The sequence below is a fragment of the Chiloscyllium plagiosum genome, chromosome 12, assembly GCF_004010195.1.
Source record: "Chiloscyllium plagiosum isolate BGI_BamShark_2017 chromosome 12, ASM401019v2, whole genome shotgun sequence".
In the NCBI taxonomy this organism is placed as follows: domain Eukaryota; kingdom Metazoa; phylum Chordata; class Chondrichthyes; order Orectolobiformes; family Hemiscylliidae; genus Chiloscyllium; species Chiloscyllium plagiosum.
The window spans coordinates 43,326,993-43,345,454 of record NC_057721.1 but is presented as its reverse complement, the minus strand read 5'-3'; the positions used below and the strand labels follow the sequence as shown (position 1 = coordinate 43,345,454).

The window sequence follows — 18,462 nt, the reverse complement described above, 5'->3', positions numbered from 1 at the left end:
TGATCAAGATCTTTTTTCTAATCTTAGATAATCTTCTTCACTATCGACAATACCACCAATTTTGGTGTCATCTGCAAATTTAATAATTATGTCTCCTATATTCTCATCTAAATCATTTTCATAAATGACAAACAAAAGTGGACTCAGTACCAATCTCTGTGGAACACTGCCAGTTAGATCCTCCAGTCTGAAAAACAATCCTCCACCACCACCCTCTGTCTCCTAACAAAGTTTGTATCCAATTGGCAAGTTCACCCTGAATTCTATGTGATCTAATTTTGCTAATCAGCTTACTATGCGGAACCTTGTCAATGGTTATATTAAAGTAAATAATGTTTACCGCTCTGCCTTCATCAATCTTTTTGGTTACTTCATTAAAAAAACCTGAAATCAAGGTTGAGAGACATGATGTCCTCACATAAACTGCTATTCTCTCTAGTTGCTCCCTTTCTCTTGGTGTATTTGTAGAAGCGATTTGGATTATCTTTAACTTTATCTGCCAAGGCTCCCTCATATCTTCTCTTTGTCTTCCTGGTTTCTTTCTTAATAATGCCCCAACATTCTTGGCTCACTTGATCCCAGCTGTCAATACCTAATATAGGATTATTTTTAATTTTTGAATAGAACTTCAATATGTTTATTCATCCAATTGTTTCCTAATCTTACTGGTCTTGCCTTTCACTCTAACGGGAGTATAAAGCTCCTGAACTCTTGTTACCACTCTGTTGAAGGCCTCCCACTTGTCACAAACCGTCTACTCCAATCAACTTTTGAAAGTTCTTGTTTCATATGCTTAAAATTTGCATTACTCCAAATAAGAACTTTAACTTTTATGGAAGACTTATCTTTTTCCATAGTTATTTAAAAACTAATAATATTATGATCACTAGTCCAAAAGTGTTCCCCTACTAACACTTCAGTCACTTGCTCTGCCTATTTCCCAAGAAAAGGTCAGGTTTTGCTCCTTCTCTAGCAGGACCATATACATATCGATAAAGAAAATTTTCTTGAACATAATTTAACAAAAACAGTAGAATTGGTCTCAAAAGCAGTCTATAATTAGCATTCACAATTTTTCTAAACCTAAGCTGAGATAGATTTCAAGCATGTAACTTTTATCTATTAAACATAAAAGGAGAGACAATATGATGTGTTGAGTGGGTAGATTAGCAAAGGGAAAGAAAAACGTACTGAAGATAAATAGCCATAGTTTTCCAGATCTGCTAAAAAGTGAAATCATTGTGTTCGCTGCACAACATCCTCAGAGGATCCACAAATTGGACGTAGTGTGCTTTTCTCTAGAAAAGACTAAGATTATGAGATTGTTAAACAGAGTAGGTGTAGAGAAGATGATTCCATTTCTGGGAGAGATCAAATGTGGAGGTCATTAAATAAAAGATAGTCACTAATAAATTCACCAATAAACTCAAAAGCCCTTTCGTTAACCAAGCAAATGAAAACAAATTGTTGTCAGCAAGTCTGACAGCATCTGTGGAGAGAAAACAGAGTTATCGTTTCAAGTCTGTGACCCTTCTTCAGAACAAGAAGCAGTTAAGAAAAAGTTTAAAAAAAAGGTGGTGGATAACTCACAGCCTGCAGGATTCAATGTTGAGTTTTACAATTTCAAAGCATAAACACCTCCTTCCATGTCTGTTGGCTACCCTCACAATTCCAGGTCCTATTATGAAACAGCTTTCTTTTAGCGTAGCCAACCCATTTTCAACTACTTATAGTTCCCATGATCACTTATCTAGCTTTTCTTCCCTTTCTGGCTTACAATCAACAATTTATTTGCCTGATGACTTCTCTCTCTCTATCCCTCTCTGTGGGATCTGTCTCCACCTATTGCTCAGTCCTTTAATTTCCCCCAATCCCCTCCAATCAGCACAAATATCACTTTTCCCTAGTTGCTTCTAGTTCTGAAGAAGGATCACTGGACTCAAAACATTAACTCTAATTTCTCTCCAAGAAGCTGCCAGACCCGTTGAGTTTCTTCATTAATTTTCTGTTTTGTTTGTTTCAGAGCTCCAGCATATCTAGTTTTTTGTTTTATTTTACTTCTTTAACCAAAGCTTGGTGCTGGCCACCACAAGCTGTACAGATATGTTTAAAGCATACTGGACAAATATGAGGAAAGGAAGGAGCAGAAGGTTACTTTGATAGGTCTAGAGGGAGGTGATGGCCTATTGTATTATCACTGGATTGTTAATCCAAAGATCCAGATGACATTCTGGGGACCTATGTTTGAATCTTTCCACAGCAGATAGTAGAATTTGAATTCAACTATAAAAATCTTGAACTTGCCAGTTATTGGTAAAACCCATCTGGTCCACAAATGTCCTTTAGGGAAGGAAACTGCCATCCTTACCTGGTCTGACATACACGTCACTCCAGACCCACAGCAACATGGTTGACTCTCACCACACTCTCTGGGCAATTAAGGGTGGGCAATAAATGCTGCCTAGCCAGTGAAGCCCTCATTCCATGAATGAATAAAGGCTAAGATGAATTGGACAAGGCTTGTGAGGAGCATAAACATAGGTATGAATCAACTGGTTGCATGGTCTGTTCTTAGGATTTGAAGAAGACTGCCTAGAGAGCCATAAATCTAGGCAAAATGTAATAGACTGTATTTGTAATGCATTACTTGTAATGCTCTCATTGATCTATACCATGTATAACAAATTTAAATTAGCAGCACAGACATTGTGGACTATGGTTCATTCAGTAGCCTGTGCTTGCTATCCCAATGAAATAAGCTCTAAGAAAAAAAAACATAGTTGCACACACATGCTTCTCTCATCATGTATTGCCTTAAAAAGGAACAACATGGATATCTTACCAGTTAGTGCCCAATAAGAAACAGCCACATATTCCTGGAGTAGAACAAAGGACACCAATGACATTCCTCCATTCATCACGCCAACACCAAAACGGGATACCGCAAAGATGTCATAGGTAGGAGTGAGTCCACTTACAATTCCAAGTATTATATCTAGAAAAAGACCTATGCAAATGACAAATCAACTTAGTGTAATTTCACACAAAGGTCCAATAATTTACAAGTTTTAGGATAAAGGAAACCAATTCTATTCTCTTAACCATTTAAAAATATGATAACATCATTTGGAAATTTTTTGATACTGTCTATAATCATAAACACTCCACTTCTGGTGTAAATAAACAGAATTGCCATCAAAGTGGGAGTGCAAGAGCCACTAAAGTATCCCATATGCATTTTTGGGAAATTGTTCTGAGGTAGTAATTTTTTTAAAAAATTCTATTGAAAAATAGATTTTTAAATATTACAACAAATACAAAACAATACAATTCAAAATAATACAAAGAAACACCAAAACTGCCCTCATGTACAAATGTATAAATATATATAAAAATACTTTAAAAACCCCAATTAACTAGTTAACTAAATAAATAATAACTAGCAACAAACTAATGATAATAATAATAATAATAATAATAATAATAATACTACAGTTCAGCAACACAAAACACTAACTCTCGAGTATCGAGAGCATTAATTTTCACGTACATTTGAGGATTCCTCTCTCTGAATATTGGACTCAAAGCACAATCGTTATGGCTATATAAAAGCCCTTATTAGTTGGCAGATAAATCTGTGTCCAGGTATTGCAAAAAGGGCCGTCATGTCTTATAGAAATTCTCAGTTTTATGGTGTAACATACTTATAGGAAAATCCAAAGGGATATGCTCCATAATAATCTTACACCAACCCGACAGGCCCAGGGGATTTTCAGACATCCAACCTAACAAGATGTTCTTTCTTGCGTAGAAAGTGAGGATGTTGAGAAGTTTTTTTATGTGCATCGACAGGGAACATACAGACCCGCCAAGAGGAGGAGAGATCAAGTCCTTCACCAACTTTACACCCAAAATCCCCTCCATTGTACCTGCCACAGCACTCTAATATGTTTGAAGCCTACCACAGGACCAAAGACAATGGGTAAGAGTGTCCGCACTAACTTTATACCTGGGGCATGTTGAAGATACCCCTGGGTTTAAACTTTGACAAACTATCTGGAGCCAAGTGGACCTTGTGGAGAATCTTCAACTGCAAACCATGGGTCCTATTGCAAGTTGATATCTTTCTTGCATTTTCCCAAATATCTTCCCATGCCTTTGAGGAGACCTCAACGCCTAGCTCTCTCGCCCACACCCTGCAGAGTTGATCGAATTCACCTGAGGGGCTGCCACCCAACTGATGATATAAAGTGCTGACAGAAAGTATACTCTTAGCACTGAGCATCCTGCTCTCTGGTCGGATTTGTAGGAGTCAGTCAAAAGTGTAGTCTTTTTTTGAATAAAATCCTTAACTTGAAAAAAAACAGAAGAGGTCCCTGCTAGATTGCTCGTATTTCCATGCTAACTGATCAATATAATCACTCCCCTACTTCTGGTATTAAAAGATGAAAAGTAAACCGGATCAAAGCTATTCTGTAGTTTCAAATGCTCCCTATAATCTAAGTGTGTCTCCTATAATAAAGCAATATCCAACTTTTCCTTTCTAAGACTCAAGAGTACCTTTTTCCTCTTAATTGGTGAGTGACTCCCTTGATGTTCCAGGTACACCATTTAGTCAAGTCATTAGTTTTAACCTTCTGCAGTAACATTTAGATTCCAGAGAGGAGGAACTTGAATTACAAATCGCCAAGCCTTATTGTCGCAAGATCCATCACACATAAAAACTACATAAACTAAAAGTACTACAGTTAACAAACCTACAGGCTATCAACGACTATATACAACAAAAACCAAAAAAACCCAACATTTAAAGCGCCAATGGCGATGAATAGGGGAACTCCCCCTCTGCCCCAAAGCAGGCATCTACACATCCCGAAACCCAACTTCCCATCCCGCTGGCATTACTGCAGTCAGGACATTTAAATACCTGAACCAGGCATAAATTGCCCGTAAGTTGGCATCTGCCATCCCAATCATTTTCTCTCCTCCTAGCTATAGCCGCACCACAAATATAAGCAGAAAAGAACAAATACACCATGATATAACAATGTGAACAAAGAGAATTTTAAAGAAAAAAAGATAAGCACTCCACCCATTCTTTGGTATAACTTAACTTAGAAACTGAAAGTACACATCCCAACTGCCCCTGAGCATAGTTTAGACCAAATTATTACCAATAAAAAAAAAGGAAAAGTAACCCCTGACCGGACTTCCTTTTTTTTTTAAAAAAAAGAAAAGTAGAGGCATACCAAAACAACACTACCATTTGTACATACTAAATTGTTCAAATTAAGTTACTTTGTCCACAAAGTCTCTTGCCTCCTCAGAAGTGTCAAGATGATGTACAGATCCATCTAAGGTGATCCAAAGCACTGCTGGATACCTCAGAGTGCTGGATCCTGAGCTCCTTCAATCTTGATGCCGTTGCAGGATTTTCTTTACTGGATCACCGCCACTGAGAAGTCCTGGAAGGACATGATCTTAGAGCCCTCGTAAATGAAGGCCATTGGATCCATCCCCTGGATTCTGGAAGCTTCCACAATTCTCTCATCTCTATCGTGATGAAACTGCATCAAGAGAGGAGGAGGACATTGGTCCAGAGCTGACCTCCGCACCGTGACCTCCGCTTCTTATTCCGGTCTCCAAGTTAAGTAATTTCGGCAAACAGTCCTCAATAAATTTCACTGGTCGCTCACCTTCCTTACCCTCTGGCAGACGACAATCCGAATATTTTTTCTCCTACCCCTGTTCCTGAAGTCATCAACCTGGTCAAGGAAATTACAGACCTGTGTCTCCAGGTTCTAGATCCGATCCTTTGAGGAACCAGTATCAGCTTCCACCACTGTGACTCAGTGTTCTACCTCATCCATCCTTTTCTCCAGGTCTCCCAGCTACTGTCCATGCTTCTGCAGAATGAGAGAGATTAAACAAAGAAAGTTTACAGCTCAGGAACAGGCCCTTCAAACCTGAGCCGATCCAAATGTACTGTCCAAACCTGTCGGTCAATTCCTAAGCATTTGTATCCCTCTGCTCCCCACCTACTCATGCATCTGTCCAGACGCATCTTAAATGAATCTACCGTGCCTGCCTCTACCACCTCTGCTGGCAACGTGTTCCAAACGCCCACCACCCTCTGCCCACTTGCTGCGTGTATCCCCCTTAAACTTTCCCCCTCTCACTTTGAAAGCATGACCCTTGGTTATTGAATCCTTCACTCTGGGAAAAAGCTGGTCTCTATCCACCCTGTCTATACCCTTCATGATTGGGGTCAGCTTCTCCTCTAACTGCTTGCCCAACATCTCTTGAGATTTTGTGAGCTCCTTTACCAGGAGCTGATTGAAAATCAAGTCCAAGGATCCCGCAGGCTGGGCCGCGGGCCCCGCCTCGGACTTATCCACTCCTTTCTTCGACATCTGTGAACAGTGAAAACCGAGGTAAATTGCTCTCTGACAGTTTCCTGGGACTCTACGGCCTTTACAGAGTCCCAGGATATTGCGGTGGCCTCAGGAGGGCAGGTTAGGGCTTCGTCCTGCTTGTGATGCGATGTGGTGCAGAGCTCTGCAATGTGATCTTCCTAGATCGCCACCATCTTGGATCTGCCTGAGGCAGTAATGTTTGATGAGGCAGGTGGGTGTGATACTCTACACACTCTTTCCACTTGGCCTCGACGTGCTCCATTCCGTTTGAAGTGGTTGGTGCCTTTGCAGAAGCTTCTTCTCCAGTTTGTGTATTCAAGTAAGTGATTCCCATGTGTTGGTAGGGATGTTGAATTTGTTTATGGAGGAGTTCAGGTGTCATGGTAGCATTTCCTCTGCCCTCTTTGTGATCAATTATAATTGCAGAGCTTAAAGCGTGCACTAGCTTAAGCAATCTTGTATTGGGCATGTAGGCAATATGAACTGTCCATCTTGCTGGTTGTGCATGACTAGTGCTTGATTCTGTGAATATTGGCCTGGATGAGGATATTGATTCATCTATCCTGCCAGTGGACTTTCAGGAAGTTTTTGAAGACATCACTGACGACAACTATCCAAGGATTTGCAATGTTTGTTTTGCATTGTCCATGTCTCTGATGCATACAGGACGGTGGGGACCACAGCTGGTCTGTAGACCACAGCTTGGTGCTGTATTTGAGGTCTCAGGCACCTAAAGGATGCACTGGTACACTGGAGTTGATGTTGGATTTCATCAACCTAGAGAAGGTTCCCGAAGTAAGGGAAATGATCCACATTATCCGGGTGTTTGCTCAAGGATTTATAGTTGGGGCTATATTGTGTGGCTGGAGAGAGCTGGTATAGAATCTTTGTGTTCCAGAAGTTTAGTCCAAGGGTCACTCTCTCATACACATCATGAACGTGTCCACAATGATTTGTACTTTGTCCTCCGAGTGTACGCACATGCAGATGTCATCTGTACTGAAGCTTGGTGATAGAAGTTGGTCTTAGTTCAGGCCTGGAAAGGAAGGTTGAACATTCTCCCAAACATCCTGTAAGTTAGCTGCAATCTAGGGGGGAGCTTCATGGAGATGGAATGGAATGCTGGGGTGAACAAAGTGGAGAAGAACGTTAGTACAATGACGCACCCCTGCTTGATCCTAGCTTGCACTTAGCACAGATGTAAATTGTCAGGGAAACTTCAGACTTCATTACAGGAAGTAACAATGGGCTGATTATCTTTTCTCTCTTGGCAGAAAGCCACATCTTGCAGATTACATCTTGTTTAACTCCAGGGATGTACAAGAACAGGGGTTAAAAGCTCATTTTCCATTCTATTGAGGTAGACTAGTGGGACTGAACGCTCCTGTGTAAGAACCAGCATTCTAATGTCAGCATACTGTGTAGGTCACAATTGAAAATTAGCCCAAGTTACCTGTGTTCCAAAAAGCCACTCTTTCATTTTGAGTGCTGAAAATCAGATAAGAAAAAAAACCTTAAGGATACACAGCAGAAAATTACAGGGGTTTGAGCGAATTGAATTATGGCACGATATGTGGCAGAATCGGACAAGAAGTGTAACCAGGCCATCTCAATGGCGGGAGCAATTAGCTCCACCTTTAATGCTTTTCATGACGAGTTTTTTGATAGGGAGTGATGAATTCCAAATTGTGGAAATTTATTGCTTGTTAAAGACCTTGTTGACAGCCCAACTCACTGTTCAGCCTACCTTTATGTTCAAGCATAAGGTTTTAAGAATCCCAAAGTCACCAAACAAGCTAGACACTGGGAAAACTAAAATGGAAATCATAGAGTGTGCCCAGCTTTGCACTTGCACTGATTGACGTCCTTGTTGGCTATGACCAAACCAGTGGCCAGCCGTATGCATCTTTCCTTCATGTACACTGGCATGCAGCATCCAGCAACTCTTCATGGCTATCTTGATACCTTTTCAATGAACTGGAAGCATGCACAATGGAGTACACACTGGGTATGCCAGGTGCTGGTTGGGAAAGGTAGGCACAGTAGGCACTTAAGGTTGGGTGGGTGTGAATTTGGGCAAATTGAAATATATGGGGTTTACAAGATCAGCTTCTAGAAGCAGGACATACACGTTTGGGAACTCAGGCCAAGGCTGGAAACTACAGGCTAATACATACTCACTGTCGCATTCCATCAGTTGCAAAGAAAATAGCTGCGATCACACTGAGTAAGCAGACTCACCCGGTGAGGAAATGGGTTGCAGTAATCACTGATCATGGGGCTTCTGAAGGAAAGGAACACTGATCACAAACCAATGCACTGTACAAGACACATACCTACTCTGTAGCCATTCTACAATATTGACAGGTGTATTGCACCTTCCTGGCATAGCCATTGCTGGGCAATTTATCAACAGGTCCACCTTTGCACATAGAAGAAGCTGAACACCACAGATGTTGAATGAAGAAAACCAAAGGTGTTAGCATGTTCCAATACCATGTGTATACATTATTCCCACTATTTCCAAATTATGTAGTTAGGTTTTCAGGGCACATTCATCTATTGAGTCTTGTCCGTGACATTGAAGCAATTCAGGATGGTGTATTAATATGTTTCAGGCCAACACAGCCAAACTACTTACCAAGCATGGAGTTAAAGCACAAACATTTATACAAAAGCTGAGAATCGAACACAACCATTAAAACAAAACCAGGTGGTGTTGGAAAAGCTCAGCAGATTTGGCAGCAGTTTTAGAAAGAAAAACTGCTTTAAGTTGAGCCTGGGACCCCTTTGTCATTTCTCCACAGACTCAGAATGCTATCTCTGTTTTTCTTTCTAAAGATGCTGCCAGTCCTGCAAATTTCTCCAGCATTTACTGTTGTTTTTCAGATTTCCAGCATCCGTAGCTCTTTGTTTTATACAAGCCATTCTAACTTATGCCACCAAAGTGTCATCACTAAATTTTCTTCTTCCTCTCCGTCCAATGTCTTAGTGTCCTCCCATGTTCTGCAGATGGATGGAGGAAGACTGTACAGCGGTTGACCCGAGGAGTGGCTGGGGAACTCTGGGAACGCTTGTGGCAGGAGGAGCCAGAAGCAAGATGACCCTCCTCAATCCGAACTTTCAAAAGGTCAGGGGGGGCAGATAGTTTGGAGGTAGAGACCTTGGCAACCTCCTCTGCAGTGTCCTGACTGGAAACTGTCAAGAGGTGTGTGCGAGATTCCTCCTCTGGATGGATGCCTTCTAGCACTGCTTGTCTCCTTCTGAGGAAGAGCTACCTGGATTGGGATCAAAATTCCTCACCCCCATGTCTCCAGTCCTGAGATGAAACAATGGAATACAGGTTTGTGGGCATCACTAGTGGGGCCTGTGGATGCTAGGCTTGGCTCTCCATTGCATCTGCCAATGGTTGCTGATAGTTGCATGATTCACTGCATTCTTGCAGCGTCTGTGCAATGAGGGCCATTGTGTACCACATACCTGCCATTCCTCTTCCTCTCTGTACATGTGAATTAAATCCCTGACTGCTGACACCATAGGATCCTCTCCTGCATGGGGCTTAGCAGGTGCCTAGTCTATGTCAGTATTCTAAATGTCAACAGTCTTGGACACTTCCTCCTCAGCCAGCTGTGGTACTATCACAGTGAGGTGCTGGCCAGCTTGCGCACCTATGCTTTCTAAACTAATGTTCCCACTGCAGGTGTCAATACAAGAACTGGTGGGGAAATCAGGATGCAGGCTTGCCGTTAGTTCCTCTGAAACCAAGGCACTCTCATCCTCAGAGATCCAGGACGTGACTTCTGCAGGAGCTGAACATTTGTCCACAGACATTGTCAGGATCCAAGGGAGAGGCAGTATCGTGACCAGTAGTTAGAACTGGTGTGCAGTGAATCAGACAGAGAGCAGTTAATGGGAGAGTAGCAGTGATGCACAGAGCTGTAGTAAATTATTTGGCAGGACAAGTATGTCTCTGCAATCTTGCAGGAGCAATCCTATTCTTTTTATGTATGGGCAAGTATTCTTTCCTCAAAAGGGTAAGAAGCCAAATATTGGGTAAACTCCCCCAGCCCCATCTATACAGCCTTGTTCTGTCCTGTTATGGTATGCCTTCTCCTGTATTGAGAGAAAGATTGGACTTGGGTGAGATAACAGTGGGTGGCATGGCTGCTGGCACTGGTGCATGTGACGGATGATGTTCAGGTTTCTGAGTAACTGAGGAAACAATGCAGAGATCATGATGGATTAGTATTGGAGGCTGAAGGGGAGGAATGAGATTAAGTGAATGAAGGTGTTGCATGTAATACGGAGAGTGGCAGAGCATGAGCCTTGGTGTGAGAGATGGGTGCATTGGCAGAGATAGATTGAGTGCAAGATAGCAAAGGTTGGCACTTTCCATGACAGTGGTAAATGTCAGTGATAGTGATTTTTAAGAAGATTTGTAGCTCAGGTTGATGATACATACGTATATTAGCTCAGTGAGCTTGAAGGTTTGTTTTCAGACGTTTTGTCACCATACTAAGGTAACATCAACAGTGAGCATCCCTGCTGAAGCGCTGGTGGTATGTCCCGCCTCTCTATTTATTCTTGGTTTCTTCAGGTGAATGATGTCATTTCCGATTCTTTCGTTCAAGGGGAGGTAGATATCTTCACCAGAGACTCTCACTGATGTTACCTAGTATGGTAACTTACATACTTAAAAGGTCAATGATCTTTTTCCAACCCTGTTGGTCATTCATCCACACCCTGGAGACGGCACTAACATGGGTGGCAACCTCAGATCAGTTCATCAGTGTCTAATGGGACAGACTCATCTATCATTATTCCAGGAAGTGGACTCTTCCTCTTTGCAGCCCCTACCCACCAGGCCCTCCAAGTCCCTGTCAGAGAATCACAGTGCCATCTTCCTCTTCTAGTCATCAAATGACTGGTTTGGAAAATGTAGAGGACAGCTTTGTATTGTGTTTATATAAATAGAACATGAGGTAGACAGAGGGTAAATTTGAACAGGGAATACCTTATTGTGAGTCCTCTCAGCTCTGCAGTCTTTCTTGGACTACATCCTCACGCTCCTGCATTTTGTTCCTGACCCAAAAATGCCAAACAACATACATAACACCCCCTCCCCATATTTCCATACTCCCCTTATTAATATATATGAGAATATATCTAACTATTATACAAGCATTTTAACTAAGGTACATACATTGTCAGGAATATTTACAAAAAAAAAACTACCCTTCCATATGCAACATTCACATCAGTCTCTTGGTGGATGGCGATTCCTTAAAGACCGTTTCAGGAATCTTTTCTAATTTAGTCTCCCAAGCTACAGAAAGCTCCTGTTGTTCTGCAGGTGTGCCCCTATCTTACTGACTGTTGTTGCCCTATGGTGCTGCTGTCGACTCCTCCTTGGGTATGGCCAATTCTGGCTCAGAGATACATGAGTTGATCGACGTCTGGTTTGCTATTTGTGGCTGGAAGAGATCAGAGAGGTGATAGAATGAAATCAAGATGATCAGATGGTCAGAAGGTCAGGAACATCAAGGTCAAGAGTATTCCAAAGAGGAGAAACTATACTGGGCCAGAATTATACATCTGGGGAAAAATGGATCCCAGAGGTGGTGGTGACTCAAAACAGAGCCGTTGTCACAAATTATGCAGACAAGGGATGAGCTGGTCTGAAGGAGACATGCAAACCAGCTATCTAATTCTTTGATTCACACCATACCAGGGTATCCTTGGTGCACTTGTTATGGTCCTTTTCCTCTTAGCGAAGGAGGGATATCAACTTTCATTCCCCACATTAAACACTTCACTGATAAGGACAACTTCCAGTTCCTGGATAGGTAAGGGTGTAAGTACAGCGGTTCCTATGACAAGTCCTTCTCTTAATCCTTAGTCCACCACTACGCTCAAATTTGGTTCACTCCAGGTGGCGTCTGCACTTGACTCATTGATACCTGTACCTTGTCTTCTTGGGAAAAGTACTTAATTTTCAGGTTCCAGTCAGGAATATCCTTATTTCCCAGTCGTGGTAACCTTGACAAAGCATCTGCATTGCAGTGCTGCACTGACTGTTTGTATCTGATCTCATATGAGTAGCCTGACACAGCCAGTGCCCATCTGCCGCCATGACAGTATTCCCATACACTGATCAGAAATGAAGGTTAGCAGCCTGTGGTCTGTCGGCAGCATGAAGTACTGCTGTAAAGAAGTGGTGAATTTTTTAACACCAAACATGATGCCCAATCCTTCCTTTTCCACTTGGGTATATAGCTCCATCATCTTCATTACTGACCTATATGTGAACACATTGGGCCTTTCCTCTCCATTTGGCAAGATGTGCGATAGTACAGCAGCAATCCCATTATGTGAGGCATCATATGCCAACTGCATAACAATTTTGTGTTGAAATGAGTCAACACTTCTGACCTTTTCATGGTTTGCTTCATCTTCCAGTAAGCCACCTCACATTCCTGGGTCCATTTCCATGGCAGCCATTTTCCCAGCAACTGAAGGAGGCGGCACAAGTTGCTAGATCAGACATAAATTGCTATGGCAAATTCATAGGTCTCAAGAACAATTTCAAATACATTGTGTAACTGGCCCAGATACTCTATGAAGTCTTTAAAAATATTGCATTTCTCCCTTTGTACTTGTAGGCCATGTTCCTGCAACCCTTTTACCGTTTCTTGTAGGTTTTTCTCTTTGGATTGAAAATTGGTTGGCTGATAGGAAACAAAGGGTAGTGATAAACGGCTCCATTTCGGAATGGCAGGCAGTGACCAGTGGGGTACCACAGTGATCCGTGCTGGGACCGCAGCTTTTTACAATATATGTTAATGATATAGAAGATGGTATCAGCAATAACATTAGCAAATTTGCTGATGATACAAAGCTGGGTGGCAGGGTGAAATGTGATGAGGATGTTAGGAGATTACAGGGTGACCTGGACAAATTAGGTGAGTGGGCAGATGCATGGCAAATGCAGTTTAACGTGGATAAATGTATGGTTATCCACTTTGGTAGCAAGAACAGGAAGGCAGACTACTACCTCAATGGAATCAATTTAGATAAAGGGGCAGTACAGAGAGATCTGGGTGTTCTTGTACACCAGTCAACGAAGGCAAGCATGCAGGTACAGCAGGTAATGAAGAAGGCTAATAGCATGCTGGCCTACATAACAAGAGGAATTGAGTATAGAAGCAAAAAAGTGCTTCTGCAGGTGTACAGGGCCCTGGTGAGACCACACCTGAAGTACTGTGTGCAGTTCTGGTCTCCAAATTTGAGAAAAGACATTCTGGCTATTGAGGGAGTGCAGCGTAGGTTCACGAGGTCAATTCCTGGAATAGCGGGACTACCTTACACCGAAAGACTGGAGTAGTGGAGGCCCAGTCTCTGGATTCATTTAAGAAAGAGTTGGATAGAGCTCTCAAAGATAGTGGAATCAAGGGTTATGGAGATAAGGCAGGAAGAGGATACTGATTAGGAATGATCAGCCATGATCATATTGAATGGCAGTGCAGGCTCGAAGGGCAGAATGGCCTACTCCTGCACCTATTGTCTATTATCCCGTAGGTGAAATATAGTCCATATAATATTGGTCAATGGCAACTTACTCAAAATTTGGTCCATGACCCTCTGGAATACAGCCAGTGCTGATGTGATGTCAAAAGGAAGTCATTTATAGTGGAACAGTCCCGTGTGTGACTATCATCAGCAGTGGCTGGGCCTCCTTCATGACCCCATCTGCAAATAGGCTTGCGACAGATTCATTTTTGAGAATTTCTTTCCTCTAGCCAGTCCACTGAACAGATACCACAAATCCTCACTAAGCCATTGTTTTTAAAACTGGGATGATTAGAGTGGACAATTCACTGGTTCCAATGCTCCCAGGTTCATCAGCCGTTCTAATTCTTCTACTTTACGCTGGATGGCATAGAGTACTGGATGCACTTTCAGTCTCCTTGGTTGAACCTCCCACTTCAACCAAAATTTAAGTTTTACCCCTTTCATTTCCTCTAGGTTTACCTTATGTCTGTCCTAAATCTTTGGCAAACTTACTTTTGTAACCACCCACAAATTCAACTTTAATTTCTGTAACCAGGAGCATCTGAATAATGCAAGGTGGTCACCTCTCACTACATACAGAGGCAGCTTGGCACACTGGTCCTTTAGCTGTGCTTTACTAGTACAAAGCCCTCAGTTGGCACCACTTGTTTCATGTATGTCTGTCGTGTAATCTTGGCAGGCTTTAATGGCAGTGCCTTTAACATTTCCCTATATATTGACTTGGGAATCAGACGTATCACTGCACTATATCCACTTCCATCTTTACTGTCTTACTCTCTAATTTGGGAAGAATCCAGAAACAATCAGCTTTACCCCGTACCAACAGGATGCTTAATCAAAACTTTACTGACTCTAGGTCTTCTTCTCCCACAGACCAGGCTGTCTGGTGGTCTGCTCTCTGGCTGGCAGCATGAACCTCTTGTCCTCTGAATTGTCTCCTTTAGACCCACCTTCTCTTGCTTGAGTTGTACCCAGCAATTTCAGGCAATATGGCCCATTCATTTAGACCTGCAGCACTGTGCTTCTTGAGTCCAATACATTGAGTCCTTGTGGTCACTCTTGCCACATTGGCAGTTTTCTACGTTTGGTACCACACTCTGCTGACCTTTCACTACTCTACGCACCCAGGTATCGTGTTGCTTTGCTGGTGGCCAACTCCACCGAAGCAGCAATTTTGAAGGCTGTCCTGAACTCCATGTCTCTTCTTGTTAGTGGCTTCCGTTGGATGGCTGTATATCAGAGGGCGCAAATCAAACCATCCAGCAAAGCAACTTGGAGGAACCCTCTGAATTCACAATGTTCCAATAACCTCTTTAAGGCAGCACAAAATGAATTATAGATTCTTCTTCATGCTGTACCTGTTCATAATAATGGAAGTGTTCCACAATCATTAGTGGCTTTGGTGCAAAATAACTCCCTAACTTTTCACATTGTTCTTGGTATATCTTCTCTGCAGTTTCTCTGGTGCAGCAGACTCATTAGAATTGTGAAGGTCTTGCTCCCATAAGTGCTCAAGAAAACCAGAACCATCATGTCATAAGCCACTTTATTCATATTTAAATACACATCAAACTATTTGGTGCATGGCATCCAACATTCTATCTCTTCATCAAACAGACCCAATGCACCAAACTGGCATGCCATTTGTATTCCCACCATTCAAGTCCAATTACCATTCACAGTCCTCTCGGTGAACATTCCCTGCACCAACTGTGTTAGCACACTATTCTTTTCTGGTGTCACCCACAGCCCAGGCCTCCCTGCAATTGCTCTTTGCGATGACTGTGGAAAGCACAACCCTAATCCCCTCACGACTGCTTCCTTCAATGTAATCTCTCCAATCCTGTTCCATGCTTGAAGTCCAATTGACGTTTTTTGTCTTGACAAAGAAAACAGTTGGTGGGCTGGATCCCACTCTTATCACCTGTTACTGTGTTTGTGATTCACTTGAACCATAAATAGAACACAAGGTGGATGGAGGATAAACCTGAGGGTAAAATTGTGTCTCCTCTCAGCTCCACAGTCAGTCCTAGATTGCCTCCCCTAGCACCTGCACTGGATCACCTGACCCACGCTCTTAAAAAAGGGCAAAATCCCTTTAGACAATGGATAACACTTCCAAATGTTAGTGCTTGTCCAGGTGCTTAGCAATTTTGAAAGAGATTCCAGTTTTCTAGCAAATATCCACTGAGTGGCCAGTTATTTCAAGAGTGACACATGGTGATTTGGTGTGGAAATTGACCATCGAGGGACGCTATTAGATATGTATATAAGTAACGTGGTGAGTTTGGAAAGATATGGCAAGAAAACCTGCTAGGCCTCACACAAAAACAGGAAAAAAAAACAAAACAAAAAAAGAAAAAAAATCAGAAACCTAGTGAAAATCAGACCTAGCCACAAAATGCTTATGATTCAGTCCAAAGTACATCAATCAGCCTACAAAACCAAGAACCTCAAAAAACAACAGTTCACCTTTCAAAGTCAATGTTATTGATTACTGCCACTGCAAGGGCCACAATGCTCAAATATCTGTTCTTCACAAACAATCCAGGGACTGATCTGTATGTCTTCTTTTTGGACTTACAAATGTACAGATTGGAAATGAGGTATGTTGTATAACTAATTCTTCTTATATTTAGTAATTAATAAAATACTGATTTTTGTTAATGCAAGAATGTCTAGTTAAATTGGCTTCTTTGAAAACAGAAAATAATTTGGTACTGGAAGGAAGGACTTTTCCCTTATGGATGCCTTGATATATTAACCTTGTTGCAATCAACTAGCAAAGGGACAGGTGAATAAAGAACGGGAGCCAGTACATCCTACTTCAGGTGGGAGCTTAACAGTTGCAGTATTCCATCTAGAAATGTAATAAATTGAGGAACTAGGCTTGGTTATAACAACAATCATAGTCTTGGCATTGTAAAGGCATTCCAGTCAAACCAACAGAAAAAGAATCACAGATGAGATGTGTAACTCAGCCTATTCTGAACAAAGAGCACTGAAAGTCCGAGATGACACAAATGACCACATAGTTATCTGCCATAACACATAATGGTTGTTGACCAGATGCATCAACACCATCTTGTTCATTAAAATGATTCAGCCTTAAGCCTGGTCACATAACTGAAACTGTTATTTTTTGAACAACTTTAAATTATACCATCCCTTAGTCAGTTACTTACATCAATACAATCAATAAAGCAGCTCCAGGTTTAGGTACAGCCTACTTCTCATCTCAAACTCTCAAAATGGAAAAAAGCCCTTTATTTCATCTGCAAGTGAGATCATTTTCAGCCTACGGAAATCATATTTTTGCACTTTCAACTGCAATTCCACTCATTTTGACAAATATTATTTTGCCGAATCAGCCAATTGCAAAATATCACTAGACATTATCTCACTGGGCTCTAATGCATGTGAATTAATGTCAATATCTTTATTTTTAAAAATTCTATTGATAACTTCTTTCCTTCCCCTTCCTTTCTTTGTATACTTCTGTCAGAGTCTAGATTAGAATGGTGCTGGAAAAGCACAGCAGTTCAGGCAGCATCCGAGGAGCAGTAAAAATCGACGTTTCGGGCAAAAGCCCTTCATCAGGAAGGGCTCTCTGTGAGAGAGCATGTGTTGCAAATCATTCACCAAATTGAATGCTTGAATAAACCATCACTTGTTTGTTTTAACTCTAAAGAAAATTCCAAAGAAGAAAATTACAGAACTCATAGAACAATACAGCACAGAACAGGCCCTTCGGCCCACGATGTTGTGCCAAACATTTGTCCTAGCTTAAGCACCCATCCATGTACCTATCCAATTGCCGCTTAAAGGTCGCCAATGATTTTGACAAACTCGACAACTCTGACAACTCGAAATATAAACACTGTTTCTCTCTTAACAGACCAGCTGAGTATCTCCAATACTTTCCATATTTGTTACAAAAGCAAGTTTGTTGCAAGTCATTTAAAAATTGGACTTCACAAACAGAACATTGGGGGAAAACACAACATAGTCTATCATGAACAGGAAAATAAAAAAAAAATCACTTGTCACTGACAGAAAAAAAACAACCAGTAGAAATAACTAAATTCTCTTCTTCCTTTTTTCTATGACACTACACATAACTATCTTCAATACATCAAGGAAATAGCAATTATCTACACTGCTACTATATGTACTCTTTTTCGTGTTATCGTTCTAATTAAACCCAACATGAACCTTGCATGATTCTATTTATTCTTCTAAAAGAGATTACTTACTATTTAAGGTATTCCCTAACCCTAATAATGTGAACTACCGTGCTACCGTGTTCTGTGCTGTATTGTTCTATGAGTTCTGTAATTTTCTACTGTGCTACCGTGGGCGGCACGGTAGCACAGCAGTTAGCACTGCTGCTTCACAGCACCAGAGACCCGGGTTCAATTCCCACTCACTGTGTGGAGTTTGCACATTCTCCCAGTGTCTGCGTGGGTTTCCT

General features: G+C 41.6%; 1 protein-coding gene across 3 annotated transcripts in view; it reads right to left on the bottom strand.

Annotated features, from left to right (window-relative positions):
* The window catches only part of LOC122555175 (solute carrier family 22 member 15-like), an 80,426-nt gene that overhangs the window by 49,811 nt on the left and 12,153 nt on the right, over positions 1-18,462 (bottom strand). For all 3 annotated transcript variants that reach the window (XM_043700907.1, XM_043700908.1, XM_043700909.1), the window contains exon 4: positions 2,843-3,007. In XM_043700907.1, the coding sequence (XP_043556842.1) occupies positions 2,843-3,007 (165 nt within the window). The remainder of the gene's footprint in view (positions 1-2,842; positions 3,008-18,462) is intronic.